Source organism: Dendrobates tinctorius, unplaced genomic scaffold (genome assembly GCF_039654945.1).
Source record: "Dendrobates tinctorius isolate UK_male_01 unplaced genomic scaffold, ASM3965494v1 ptg000030l, whole genome shotgun sequence".
NCBI classification, from domain to species: Eukaryota; Metazoa; Chordata; class Amphibia; order Anura; family Dendrobatidae; genus Dendrobates; species Dendrobates tinctorius.
In genome coordinates, this window is record NW_027361698.1 from 11,991,314 (window position 1) to 12,007,224 (window position 15,911).

The window sequence follows — 15,911 nt, forward strand, 5'->3', positions numbered from 1 at the left end:
ATATATATATATATATATATATATATATCATAGATAGATACAAGAAAAGCCGGCAATTCATGTGCCGTGTACTGTAAAATCGCTGCAGGAGCCGACAGGATAGAGGAGATGGATTACATACAGTAAATACAAATATACAAATAGAAAAGGTAGATACACAGATGTCTGCGACAAATACAATTAGTACAGTGTGTGTGCAGCTTACTGTACATGTATTTAATTAATAAAATGTGTCAGCTGACAATACAAAGGTGACATCAACCCCCCCCAACTATCAACCCACTTGCCACTGCTACAGGGCAAGTGGAATCAAACAACGAAAGAAACCGAAGATATGTCCAATAATTGAAGTTTATTAAATTAATATCTATAATAATAAATGCGCTAAGCAGCTTCCGTCCGGTTGTAATGCAGCCTCCGTCCGGTTGTAACTTGGTGACGTCACATCCACCACACACCTCTTGCCATGTTAACCCTCAACACAAACTCCTCCTCAACACACACACCTCCTCAACACACACTCCTCTCACCTTTCACCATCTCCACTCACGTCCCCCCCTCTTTCACTCCACATACGACCCTTTCTCTCACTCCGTCTCTCATACTCACGCCGTCGTCGCCGCTGCTCCACGATCCCCGACATCTTCTTCCGCCGGCGCCATCTTGGATCCCGATGTTGTCCACGCCGGCGACATGTTCTTGCGGCGACGCCATCTTGGATCGGCGAAATACCGCGATACTCAAGATGGCGTTGCGGCAAGAACATGTTGCCGGCGTGGACGACATCGGGATCCAAGATGGTGTCGACGAACTCTCGCGAGATTTCGCCGACGCCATCCTGGATCCCGACGTCGTCCACGCCGGCGACATGTTCTTGCGGCGACGCCATCTTGAGTATCGCGGGATTTCGCCGATCTTGGATCCCGCGGAATTTCGTCATTTACCTCACGCCGACTTGCTGTGCGGACGTGTTGCCTTGCTCCTCTGCCTGTTCACTGCCGGTGTCTAATTACAGGGCCAATTTGCCTCTACCACTTCATAACTACTGCTGCCTTGCTCCTCTATCCTCCCGATGCGATAGCATCGGGCCTTAATCTAGTCAAATATAATGTAAGAAATGAGGGGATGCCAATGCCATGGATAAGGCACAACCGGGGACAATAGTAAGCACTTATGCTATATATTAAAATAATATCGCACAATACAAGGTAAGACAAAATAAATAAGGTGCTAGTGCCAATATAACATTAATATGCAAACAGCAAGATAAAAATAATTCATGATGTTATATAAAGTGCAGATATATATAAATCTGTGCAGCAAAAAGTAAACATATGACTACAAATAAAGTGCAGTGCTATAAAATAGAGAAGTGAATCTAATCCATCAAGGTAAATGTACAAAGACGACTCAAGAGGCAAAATAAAAGTGTTTACATCATCCGATTTGTCCCTTTTATTTTCCATGGGTGCGATATTTTTATTATTATAAGGTGATTTTATATTGCACTGTTCCGTGAGTTATTTTATTTTACAGGGCAAGTGGGAAGAGGAAGGCTAAGTACCAGAATTGGCGCATCTTAGAGATGCGCTTTTTCTGGGGCGGCTGAGAGCTTATATTTTTAGCGTGGGGGGGCCAGTATCCATGGTCCCTTCCTAGGCTATTAATATCAGCCCGCAGCTGTCTGTACAGCCTTTGCTTGTTATTAATAATAGGGGGACCCTACATCAATTTTTTAGGGTACACCATTTTAATAGCCAGTAAAGGCTAATTATACAGCTGTGAGCTGATATTAATAGCCTGGGAAGCTCCTTGGGTATTACCCCCTTCCCAGGCAATAAACATCGGTCCCCAGCCGTTGGCTTTCCCTCTGCTGGTTCCGAAAGTTGCGCAGGACCCCACGCCATTTTTTTCAGAGAAATAATCTTTTATTAATTAAATACAGTAAGCTGCACACGCACTGTACTAATTATTTGTCACAGACATCTATTAGTATGTATATATAATATTCATTATGTTAACTAGGGGGGCAGTTCAGTGAGGGATCAGTGACCTGTCTGCATTATGAATATGTAAGCTGAGCACCACATGAGGGCCCCCCCCACAGGTCGTCCAGGAACATGGGCATATCATTAACTCAGAACTGAATATAAAGATTAAACAACAACCACAAGACGGATTTTATCAACCAAGGTATCATTGTAATCAGTATAATGGCGCCGACATGACAGTGTCAGTGTCTGTGCAAATCCTGCTGACAGGTTCCTTTTTAAAGCAAATCTGGAATCAATTGTCACAATATAAGCTGCATACATTATTACATAGATGTATTAGACTTGATGAAGTTTGCGTAAAGGGTTATTCCCAAAATTACAAAAATATATATTAATTTATGGCAATATAACTAATTTTTAAATATGCCCCATTTACCTAATGATGCCAGACCAGGCTCTGCTAGATGCATTCTGCTGTAGTACAACTATTTCTTGTCAAGCTTTTGAACTGGATTCCATCACGGCTCTGATATGCTTAAAGCACTGACATAGAAAGTATTCTATGTTCAAAGCATACTCTATATTTCTTTACACCGTATGGTCCTGTGCACACTTCTGAAAGATGAATTTTATCTTCTGCCTTATACATCAATATAATAGCATGTGTTTTTATATCACTGAAATGTTAGGCTATGTGCACACGGTGCAGATTCTGCTGCAGATCCGCAGAGGTTTTAGCCCTGCAGGTCCGCAGCAGATTTAGGTGCGTTGTACAGTACCATTGTTTTCAATGGTAAACTGAAAAACGCTGTACACATGCTGCGGATTTTTCCGCGCAGATCTGCTGCAGGTTACAATCCGCAGCATGTCAATTCTTTGTGCGGATTCCGCTGCGGTTTCACACTTTATCCATTTAGGAGGTGTGAAACCGCAGGGCAAAACCGCAGGCTAATCTGCAGGTAAACGTGTGCACTTACCCTTAGCTTGTTTCCAGCACAAAATATCAGTCCTGCACTCCACTCTGCTGAGTGTCAGCTGAAAATAGCCATTGTGGAAGCATGGCAGGGCTGAGCTGTGTTTGATTTTTACTGTAGACAGATCAGTGATGTAAAACTGTAAATACCTCTCTGTTGATATGTACATAGCAGGAAATCCTCTGCCTTACGTATCAAGAAAGCGGCTTTACATTTTTGCATCACTAATCTGTCTTAAGCAGTCCTCAATCTCAGCTCTGATGTGTTTCACAATGGTTATTTCAAGCTCCATTGTGGTAACACAGCAAAGCGTAGTGAAAAACACTTGAGCTTTGCTGGAAAACAGCTATCAGATAGTTAGCAAGGCTGAAAAAAGACATTTGTCCATCCAGTTCAGCCTATATTCTGTCTGAATAAGTCCCCAGATCTACGTCCTTCTAAATAACCTAATAACTGTAAGATACAATATTGTTACACTCCAGGAAGACATCCAGGCCTCTCTTGAACCCCTCGACTGAGTTCGCCATCACCACCTCCTCAGGCAAGGAATTCCAGATTCTCACTGTCCTAACAGTAAAGAATCCTCTCTGTTGGTGGAAAAACCTTCTCTTCTCCAGACGCAGAGAATGCCCCCTTGTGAACATCACCTTCCTTGATATAAACATATCCTCGGAGAGATATTTGTATTGTACCCTTATATACTTATACTTGGTTATTAGATTGCCCCTCAGTTGTCTTTTTTCTTGACAAGATAATCCTAATTTTGCTAATCTCTCTGAGTATTGTAGTTTCCCCATCCCCTTTATTTTTTTTGTTGCCCTCCTTTGTACCCGCTCTAGTTCCATTATATCCTCCTGAGCACTGGTGCCCAAAACTGTACACAGTACTCCATGTGCGGTCTAACCAGGGATTTGTACAGAGGCAGTATAATGCTCTCAGCATGTGTATCCAGACCTCTTTTAATGCACCCCATGATCCTATTTGCCTTGGCAGCCACTGCCTGCCACTGGCTGCTCCAGGTAAGTTTGTTATTAACTAGGATCCCCAAGTCCTTCTCCATGTCAGATTTACCCAGTGGTTTCCCGTTCAGTGTGTATTGGTGATATTAATTCCTTCTTGCCATGTGTATAACCTTACATTTATCATTGTTAAACCGCATCTGCCACCCTTTCGGCCTAAGTTTCCAACTTATCCAGATCCATCTGTAGCAGAATATTATCTTCTCTTGTATTGACTGCTTTACATAGTTTTGTATCATCTGAAAATATCGATATTTTACTGTGTAAAGCTTCTACCAGATCGTTAATAAATATGTTGAAGAGAATAGATCCCAACACCGACCACTGCGGTACACCACTGGTAACAGTGACCCTGTTAGAGAATATGCCATTTATAACCACCCTCTGCTTTCTATCATTAAGCCAGTTACTTACCCATTTACACACATTTTCCCCCAGACCCAGCATTCTCATTTTCATTCATAAAAACTGATTACCGTAGATTGGTTTGACAGGAGCGATTGCTCATAAACCCATGCTGATACGGAGTTAAAGAGTTATTCTCATTGAGATAATCCAGAATAACATCCCTCTGAAACCCTTCAAATATTTTGCCTACAATAGAGGTTAGACTTACTGGCCTATAATTTCTAGGTTCACTTTTAGAGCCCTTTTTGAATATTGGTACCACATTTGCTAAGCGCCAGTCCTGTGGAACAGACCCCGTCACTACAGAGTCTCTAAATATAAGAAATAATGGTTTATCTGTTACATTACTTAGTTCTCTTAGTACTCATGGGTGTATGCCATCCGGACCCTGAGATTTATCTATTTTAATCTTATTTAGCCGGTTTCACACCTCTTTTTGGGTTAGATTGGTGACCCTTAATATCGTGTTTTCTTTGTCTCTCAGCATTTCACCTAGCATTTCATTTTCCAATGTGAGTACCGTGGAGAAGAAGGTGTTTAATATATTCGGTTTTTCCTCGTCATCTACAACCATTCTTTCCTCACAATTTTTTAAGGGGCCTACACTTTCACTTAGGATTCTTTTACTATTGATATAGTTGAACAGTTTGGGATTAGTTTTAAGGCCCCTTTACATTTAGCGATGCACCAGCGATCCCGACCACGATACGACCCGGTCAGGATCCCTAGTGCATCGCTAAATGGTCGCTAGTGAGCTGCCAAACAGGCAGATCTCACCAGCGACGTAGTAGCGGTCGGTGGTCGTACTTACCTTTCAGACGCAGCTATGATGTCTTCTTCCGCCCGCGTTCATGTCTCGCTCGTCAGCGCCAGCAGGAAGCCGATGACGAGAAATGGACCAGGCCGATCTTGTGCGATCAACGATAGCCAGCAGGGGAGCCGGTCGGAGGTAAGTATCACATGTAGCGATATCGCTAGCAATATCGTTGCTGCGTCACAAAATCGGTGACACTTTAGCGATATTGCTAGCGATATCACTATGTGTAAAGGGCCTTTTAGTCTCCTTAGCAATTTGCTTCTCTGTTTCCTTTTTGGCAGCCTTAATTAGTTTTATAGATAAAAAAATTTTCTCCCTATAATTTTTTAGAGCTTCAATGGTGCCATCCTGCTTTAGTAGTTTAAATGCTTTCTTTTTACTGTTAATTGCCCCTCTTACTTCTTTGTTTAGCCACATTAGGTTTTTCCTATTTCTTGTCCTTTTATTCCCACAAGGTATAAACCGCTTACAGAGCCTATTAAGGATGTTCTTAAACATTTCCCATTTATTATCTGTATTCTTATTTCTGAGGGCATTGTCCCAGTCAGCCAGATTAAGGGCATCTCTAAGCTGGTCAAACTTTGCCTTCCTAAAGTTCAGTGTTTTTGTGACTCCCTGACAAGTCCCTCTAGCGAAAGACAAGTGAAACTGTACAATATTGTGGTCGCTATTTCCTAGATGCCCAACAACCTGCAGATTTGTTATTCTGTCAGGTCTGTTAGATAGTATTAGGTCTAAAAGTGCTGCTCCTCTGGTTGGATTCTGCACCAATTGTGAAAGATAATTATTCTTGTTTTTTAGCAGAAACCTGTTGCCTTTATGGGTTTCGCAGGTCTCTGTTTCCCAGTTAATATCCGGGTAGTTAAAGTCCCCCATAACAAGGACCTCATTATGGGTTGCAGCTTCATGTATCTGCCTTAGTAGTAAACTTTCCATGATTTCTGTTATATTTGGGGGTTTGTAACAGACGCCAATGAGATCAATTACACTTCTACATATTTTCTAAAGTTGGAAACAATTATACCCTCATAAAGTACAAGGAATGTATGAAAATATATAGATAAATTTATTAATTCACACACAAGTACATGTCAAAATAATGGGTGCTACTTAATCAACCAGAAGACAGGCAGAAACTAACTCATAGCCATAGGCAAAATTATCACTATATAGCTCAGTGGCCCATAAATAGTTATAACTAGCAGCAAGTAAACCCATTAAAGGTAGCAGCAGATAAATTCATTAGACATACAACTGATGAAAAGAAGTTTTTCTTACAAAAACTCATTTTTAAACAGCCATATACATAGTAAGGCATAGTGCCAACATCATCATGATGCAAAAATTAAAAGGTGAACAATCATCCTTCATGCAAAATGAAACATGAAAAAACAATGAGAAGCTGCCTAATAAATAATGAAGTGTCTGTGTGCAACTAATGATAAAGTGCAAATAGTGCCGTTAGATAAAGTTTTTTTCCCTTAGGGATTTAACCTTCTATAATGCAAATCCTGATGAACCACCATAAAGTGCATGAAATATTATATTACCGATTAATGTGTCAGAAAGCTGCCACGTCTGCCCCCGACGCGCATTTCGGTGTTTCTTCTTCCTTTGAAGAAGGAACGTCTGGAAAAAACTTCTCTAGTAACTTATTTGTTTGCGGCGAAAAACCGGACAGCGCCGGATTTAGCGCTTCCAGCTTTTTGCGACAATGGAAGTCTATGGGCATCGGAATGCGCCGAATCCGGAAAAAGACGGATCCGGCCACCGAATCCGGTTTTTTAAGTCTGCTCAGATCCAATTGGCCAGCCCCCAGGAAACAGATATAAACCTGCTAGGCAGATCCGGCGGAGAAACGGATCCGTTTCTTCAGTTCTCCAAAATTTACGCCGGATCCGATTTTTCTAAAAATAGCCGGATCCTGCCTGTTGGAAAAAACCTGTGTGAAAGTAGCCTAAACACTATTGTGAATTATAAACCGTTACAGACATTGCACTGCAACATTAGGTCCTCATTTAGTGACAACTCCTTTTTGCTTGTCTCTTGTACTCCTGCATCGGTTCATCTCTTACAATTGTCCAACAGTGATCTGCAAGCATTGATGGATTGCATTTTCCTTGATTTTTTTTTTTCTGCATATCTTGGTGAAATCTCATACCATGCTCGTCACTCCACTCCGGCGCAGTGTGGTGGAAAAAAGTCTAGATGCAAATGTACCATGTACCAGATTATAAGATGTTCCGGATTATAAGACGCACCCCAAATTTTGAGGTGAAAAATAGGAAAAAATTTTTTTAATAAAATGGTGGTGTTTCTTATTATTATTTCTTATAATCCATGCGTCTTATTGCTTACCGACGATGGTGGCTGCAGTGAAGCGGGGTCCCAGGGTCGCTTCTGGAGGAGACAGGAGTGGGGTGATGCTGCTGGCTGGGATGAGTGGGTGTTCTGATGTGCGGCGCGCCGCTGCGGGTGTCTCGTGCTGCTGCTGGTGTCTCCAGTGCTGTGGGGGCTCTGCTGACATTTTGTGAAAGGCCAGAGCCCCCGCCATTCCATGGTTTCGTATGCGTTGGACTCTGGGAAAATGGCTGCCGGGGGGCGGCGCATGCGCAGATGGAGATCTCGGCACCAAGATCTCAGGAGATGAGATCTCAGCACCAAGATCTCATCTCCCGAGATCTTGGTGCCGACATCTCCATCTGCGCCACCCTCGGTGGCCATTTTCCCAGCGTCCACTTCATAGGAAACCATAGAACTAACAGTAATGTTTTTGAGACTGTGGCCCCAGCTCTCCTCAGGTCATTGACCAGGACCTTCTGTGTAGTTCTGAATTGATTCCTGACCTTTCTCAGAATCATCCTTCCCCCACGAGTTGAGATCTTGCATGGAGTCCAGACCGAGGAAGATTGACAGTCATCTTGTGTTTCTTCCATTTTGTAATTGTGTTTCTTCCATTTTGTAATAGTTGTTCCAACACTTGTTGCCTATTGTCCTGTAGCCCATGTCAGCCTTGTGTAGGTCTAAATTTTGTTCTTGGTGGCCTTAGCTTAGCTCTTTGGTCTTGGCCATGGTGGAGAAGTTGGAATGTGATTGAATGTGTGGACAGGTGTCTTTTATATGGGTAACAAGTTCAAACAGGTGCAATTATTCCAGGTAATGAGTGCAGATTAGAAGGACTTCTTAAAGAAAAACTAAAAGCTCTGTGAGAGCCAAAATTCTTGCTTCTGGGTAGCTGATCAAATACTTATTTCATGCAATAAAATGCAAGTTAATTATGTAAAAATCATACAATGTGATTTTCTGGATTTTTGTTTAGATTCTGTCCCTCTCAGTTGAAGTGCCAGTACGATAAAAATTACAGACCTCTCCATTCTTTGTAGGTGGGAAAACTTGCAAAATCGGCAGTGTATCAAATATTTATTTTTCCCACGGTATATGTGCGAAGAAACTCAGTTTGACAGTTGTGTACAGAAGAATAGAGTATGTTCTAAACAAATTAGCTTCATGATATGCAAATATCTGGGGTGGAGGCACAGCAGAGCTTTGCTGGAAGTCTGTGCTGTTTTACACATTCATCAGTCAGCCGACTTCGAGGTCGGGCTAATCGGCGGTTCTAGCAGTATAAGAAGAGAACCGCCCATTCAGCAAGATGTCGACAGAAGAATAAAAATGTGGCTCTTTGAGAAGGAATGGGGAAAAAATGAAAGCACAGAAAACACTAAAAGTTTGGGCCTTTACAGGGTTTTGATAATGACCACCACACAAGATTTGCGCATAGTTCCATTATACTCCATGGGTCAGTGGTGCTATCCATTTTAAAATGAACAACACAGCAGAACAACACAGCAGAAAAGCAGATGTGTGAATGTGCCCTAAAAACAATAGATGACGGCTGTAATATCTGCTATACAACCCTAGTAGTCATAGTGATGTAATGGTTTTTATAGGTTTCCTAGAAGTGTTATAGATGTCGCCATGTTTTATTTTTTTTAAAATGTTTAATTTCTTCACAGACATCTGTTCCTGAACTGGACAGCCCTCATTCCAAGAAGCTAAGAACAATTATGGAAGCCATTCAGAGCAAAAGTTCCTACTCTATGAAGGTATAAGTTTCTTCTGAAATAAAGAAAAAGTCACCAATAATCGATTATACTGTATATTAGGATCATCTTAAGGAATAGTGAAAAGATTGGCCATTTTATTGGTCACTAGTATAGCTTACATATTTGGTTTGCGATCTCCTATATGTGTCTCTTCAGCAGTTGTGAACCTTCAGTAGTTTTGAAAATGCTGACAGCTACGATATGTCAAGCACAGATTTAGAAAAGTCTTTACTTTAACAAGCTGGAAGATGACAGTATGATTTTGTTTAATCAAATCAACCTCCTCAGGGCAGTGGAATCGGTAAGACAAACTTCAGACTCCTCAATTTCCCTGATGCCCGACTCCACAGCACGGCCTCACTACTGAGCATGTACGGTACATAAAGTGCAGCACAGATTCATCTCCACTACGACCCCACAGCACTGCCTCACTAGCCTCACTACTGAGCATGTACATAAAGTGCAGCACAGATTCATCTCATCTAGGACTCCACAGCACTGGTCACTACTGAACATGTACATAAAGTGCAGCACAGATTCATCTCCACTACGACCCCACAGCACTGCCTCACTACTGAGCATGTACATAAAGTGCAGCACAGATTCAACTTACACTGTAACTCCACAGCACTGATCACTACTGAACATGTACATAAAGTGCAGCACAGATTCATCTCCACTACGACTCCCCAGCACTGATCACTACTGAGCATGTACATAAAGTGCAGCACAGATTCATCTCCACTACAACTCCACAGCACTGGTCACTACTGGGCATGTACATAAAGCGCAGCACAGATTCATCTAATCTATGACTCCACAGCACTGCCTCACTACTGAGCATGTACATAAAGTGCAGCACAGATTCATCTCCACTGCGACTCCACAGCACTGATCACTACTGAACATGTACATAAAGTGCAGCACAGATTCATCTCCACTACGACTCCCCAGCACTGATCACTACTGAGCATGTACATAAAGCGCAGCACAGATTCATCTAATCTATGACTCCACAGCACTGCCTCACTACTGAGCATGTACATAAAGTGCAGCACAGATTCATCTCCACTGCGACTCCACAGCACTGGTCACTACTGAGCATGTACATAAAGTGCAGCACAGATTCATCTCCACTACGACTCCACAGCACTGGTCACTACTGAGCATGTACATAAAGTGCAGCACAGATTCATCTCCACTACGACCCCACAGCACTGCCTCACTACTGAGCATGTACATAAAGTGCAGCAAAGATCCATCTCAACTAAAAGCCGAGATCCTTAGATCAGGAACAGAACAGACATTTATAGGACATTTCATAACTTTCCCAAATTCCTATGGAAACATTTACAGCACATAACGCATTGAACTACTGTACCCGATTTATTATATATTTTAGGAGTCTGTCCGTTTTATACCGACTCCGACAAAATGGACTACGACTCTCCGACTCCACAGCACCGCCTCACTACTGAGCATGTACATAAAGTGCAGCACAGATTCATCTCCACTACGACCCCACAGCACTGGTCACTACTGAGCATGTACATAAAGTGCAGCAAAGATCCATCTCAACTAAAAGCCGAGATCCTTAGATCAGGAACAGAACAGACATTTATAGGACATTTCATAACTTTCCCAAATTCCTATGGAAACATTTACAGCACATAACGCAGTGAACTACTGTACCCGATTTATTATATATTTTAGGAGTCTGTTCATTTTATACCAACTCCGACAAAATGGACTCCGACTCTCCGACTCCACAGCACTGCCTCACTACTGAGCATGTACATAAAGCGCAGCACAGATTCATCTCCACTACGACTCCACAGCACGGCCTCACTACTGAGCATGTACATAAAGTGCAGCACAGATTCATCTCCACTACAACCCCACAGCACTGGTCACTACTGAGCATGTACATAAAGTGCAGCACAGATTCATCTCCACTACGACTCCACAGCACTGGTCACTACTGAGCATGTACTGTACATAAAGTGCAGCACAGATTCATCTCCACAGAACAGCCTCAATACTGAGCATGTACATAAAGTGCAGCACAGATTCATCTCCACTACGACTCCACAGCACTGGTCACTACTGAGCATGTACTGTACATAAAGTGCAGCACAGATTCATCTCCACAGAACAGCCTCAATACTGAGCATGTACATAAAGTGCAGCACAGATTCATCTCCACTACGACTCCCCAGCACTGGTCACTACTGAGCATGTACATAAAGTGCAGCACAGATTCATCTCCACTATGACCCCACAGCACTGCCTCACTACTCAGCATGTACATAAAGTGCAGCACAGATTCATGTCCACTACGACTCCACAGCACGGCCTCACTACTGACCATGTACATAAAGTGCAGCACAGATTCATCTATCAACTAAAAGCCGAGATCCTTAGATCAGGAACAGAACAGACATTTATAGGACATTTTATAACGTTCCCAAATTCTTATGAAAACATTTACAGCACATCCTGCACTGTAGTACTGTGCCCACTTTATTGTATATTTTAGGAGTCGGTCCATTTTTTACCGACTCCAACTCCACAGCCCTGAACCTCCTAGCAGGACAGCAGACTGAGCTATAATCTACTATATATGATTTATATATACAGGTGCATCTCACAAAATTAGAATATCATCAAAAAGTTAATTTATTTCAGTTCTTCAATACAAAAAGTGAAACTCAGATAGAATCATTACAAACAGAATGATCTATTTCTAGTGTTTATTTCTGTTAATGTTGATGATTATGGCTTACAGCCAATGAAAACCAAAAGTCATTATCTCAATAAATTAGAATACTTTATAACACCAGCTTGAAAAATGATTTTAAAATCCGAAATCTTGACCTACTGAAATGTCTGCTCAGTAAACGCACTCGATACTTGGTGGGGGCTCCTTTTGCATAAATTTCTGCATCAATGCTGCATTGCATGGAGGTGATCAGCCTGTGGCACAGCTGAGGTGTTATGGCAGCCCAGGTTGCTTTGATAGCAGCCTTCAGCTCGTCTTCATTGTTGGGTCTGGTGTCTCTCATCTTCCTCTTGACAATACCCCATAGATTCTTTATGTGGTTAAGGTCAGGAGAGTTTGCTGGACAATCAAGCACAGTGATACTGTTGTTTTTAAACCGGGAACTGTTACTTTTGGCAGTGTGGACAGGTGCCAAGTCGTGCTGGAGAATGAAATTTCCATCTCCCAATAGCTTGTCGGCAGAGGGAAGCATGAAGAGCTCTAAAATTTCCTGGTAGACCGCTGTGCTGACTTTGGTCTTGATAAAACACAGCGGATCTACACCAGCAGATGACATGGCTCCTCAAACCATCATTGATTGTACATACTTCACACTAGACCTTGGAAATCAAGGCCCCAGAGTCTGGAGGAAGTGTGGAGAGACAGACAATCCAAGTTGCTTGAGGTCTCGTGTGAAGCCATATATTAAAAGCCAGAGAGCAGAAGTGGCCTTTTTATATTATCATGTATGTGAATTTAGTAATTCTTTGATTTTAATAGAAAACAGTAATATCAATCGCTTTTATGTCTTTTGCTAATCTTACAGCTTGTGTTGGTGAAGCAGAAGGACAAGGCAGAGATGGCTTTTAGACAGTTACTGGTTGAAGACAAAGGCCTACTAGGAGGAAGCTCATACATGGATTTTCTGTGCTGTGTTCACAAGGAGATCCGCCAACTTCTTACATAAGCCACATGGAAAAAGATGAACCGTCTGCATACTTATCAGCTAACACACGGCGCCGTGCTATCATTAGCAGTTGGGTAGTGTGTACTTCAGGACCTCATGTGAGCAGGTTCACAACGTCCATCATTTCTTTGAGTAAGGGCTCACATTTAGAGACGAATCATTTCTCTTTTTGACACAAAAGATGTCTTGCTTGATTAGCAACTTAAAGGGCTATACATATATGTTTGTAAAGGAGGAAATATGTACAGTATGCAGGTGTGTTCAAAGAAGGAAGCAATTTGTACTTATTTATGTCTGAAAATTGAATTAGAATATTCTGTCTCTAATCACATTGCGATGGCTTCATAGCTAGGTAGATTTTTCTTAACTTTTCTCTAAATAAATTGTCCAGTACAAGGTTCATTTAAGATCCAGGAATTTTGTGATATATTTGTGAATCTCAATGCCAATAAAATCAAAAAGAGATGTTTTGGTTTGAAGCTACTTCTTATAGTACGTAAGGAAGCAACCTGTACACATTACATTTGACATATACATCAGAAAAAGCTCTCAACCTAAATAGAGGCTGATGACAAATGCGTAATACTGGTATTTGTCACTAATAGCCGATGAGTAGTGGTTTTCTGGATAAGTACAACGTTTTTCAATAGCTTTCATGACCTAGCCTTTAAACGGATGTCACTATTAAACAAGAATGGATGGATAAGTCATGAAAAGCTCATGACATATCAGTGAAACAGTTTAAGCCACTAGAAAGCACCTATTTTACAATCCGGCTACTAAGATAGCCATTTAATAGACACATTTTTTAGAGGATATTGTGTACGAAGTAGCTTATTTATTAAGCAATAACATACTTTATTTTCTGTGCTATACAGTCTTTAAGAGACCAAAATTACTTTCTTTTTTTCTCCCAGGCTAATAAAACCAGTTTTTTGTTTTTTTTTTTAATTAGCTTATTAAGCCACAAACAGGGTATGCAATGCACAAACTTGTACATGGATATAAAATATTGTACAGAATATACATGTTCCATATGACATAAAATACCAAACACACTATGCATACCAGTCGTATTACAGAATAAAGCAATATCAATTAAAGCATACTGGTCTTTGTTATTGCTCACGTGGTAAAAAACTATCTAACTTTTAAACTAAACCTATATCTACAAAAAAACAACTATTTTGCAGCCTAGTACCCATATTTATCCATCTATTATGTGATACCTCCAATCTACAAGGTGAGGTGAGAGGAGTTCCATCTCTCCCAAATCTTCTCGAATTTACCCGGGCATCCTCTATTTTGATACAGCGTGTGCTCATACGGGATGATAGAGTTCACTAAATTGATCCAGAACCCAAGAGAGGGAGATGAACCTCCCATCCACCGCAGTGCCAGTACCTTTCGTGCCATAAACAGCGTCTCCCGCAAAATGATCCCAGTATATTGATCCAATGTCTCCTCATCCCATACCCCAAATAAACAAACCAGTGGCTCAAGGGGAACGGGGACTTGTACCAGGGATGTTAACAATGATGTCACCTCCTTCCAATATTGTGCAATAATAGGACACTGCCAGATCATGTGGACAAAGTCTGCATCCAAAGAATGGCATCTTAAACATTCCGATGATTGGTATCGGCCCATCTTAAAGCGCCGAGTTGGAGTCAAATATGATTGATTAATAATATATAATTGTATCATCCTATTATTGACAGACGGCGATACCTTGATCGGAGACTCCAACATTTCCTCCCACTCCTCTCCCTGTACATTAGGGATGAGCCTTTCCAATTTCCCCTTAACCAAATCTATATGGTAGACTCTGATCCCACTGCTAGCATGTATGTATACAGAGAGGAGATAAGACCCTGGGGCCCTGTGTCTTAAGCCCCCGTTACACATAGCGATATCGCTAGCAATATCGCTGTAACGTCACCAATTTTGTGACATAGCAGCGATATTGCTAGCGATATCGCTATGTCTGATACCTCCGACTGGCTCCCCCGCTGCTCATCGCTGGTCGCGCGAGAGCGTCCTGGACAATTTCTCATCGGGCGCTTCCTGTGGCGCCGACGAGCGACGCGTGGACGCGGGCGGGAGGACTTCTTCATCGCCAGGTTTGACAGGTAAGTAACCACCGCCGACCCCTGCTATGTTGCTGGTGAGATCTGCCTGTGTGGCAGCTCACTAGCGACCACTTAGCGATGCACCAGCGATCCATATCATTGTCGGGATCGCTGGTGCATCGCTAAGTGTAACGGTACCCTTAAGAATTCCTATCAAGGGCAGAGACGAGATAGCATTGTCTATACCTACTGATCTCATGTGTGACTGGAAGGTTGACCTTAACTGTAGATAACGAAAGAACTGGGATCTCGGGACATTACATTTAATCTGTAGTTGTTCAAAAGGTATCAGAGTTCTGTGGTCATGTAGATCACCTATCGCCTAAACATTATATTGAATCCAGAATTCGGTAGATGGGTATTCAAGTAATGCCGGAAGATAACCATTATTCCACAGAGGCATCTCAGCTATGATATCTCTACATCCAATCACCCTTTTAATCTGTTTCCATACTGTTCATGCCAGGTAAAGAAGGGGTAACAAACGAGGAACATTTATTTTCTCCTGTTCCAAAAATCCCAGCGGACAATCCGCCCGTGCAGCATGAAGCAAATGATATTCAGAATTAGGGAGGTGACCCCCCAGGCATCCACACACTTATAGTTCTGGACTGCCCAGCCAGATAATACAGAAAAAAGTCTGGTAATGCGGCCCCCCCCTTTTTTAGGTCTCTGCAGAGTGGACAGCCTGAGTTTGGGTCTCGTCTTCCCCCATATAAAGGATGTAATTTGG

At 42.0% G+C, this 15,911-nt stretch overlaps 1 protein-coding gene across 5 annotated transcripts in view; it reads left to right on the forward strand.

Annotated features, from left to right (window-relative positions):
• Positions 1 to 13,511, forward strand: part of SEC24D (SEC24 homolog D, COPII coat complex component) — a 177,895-nt gene extending 164,384 nt beyond the window's left edge. For all 5 annotated transcript variants that reach the window (XM_073571857.1, XM_073571858.1, XM_073571856.1 and 2 more), the window contains exons 22-23: positions 9,229 to 9,318; positions 12,906 to 13,511. In XM_073571857.1, coding sequence (XP_073427958.1) covers positions 9,229 to 9,318; positions 12,906 to 13,046 — 231 coding nt within the window. In that variant the 3' untranslated portion in view covers positions 13,047 to 13,511. The remainder of the gene's footprint in view (positions 1 to 9,228; positions 9,319 to 12,905) is intronic.
• The last annotated feature ends 2,400 nt before the right edge of the window (positions 13,512 to 15,911 follow it).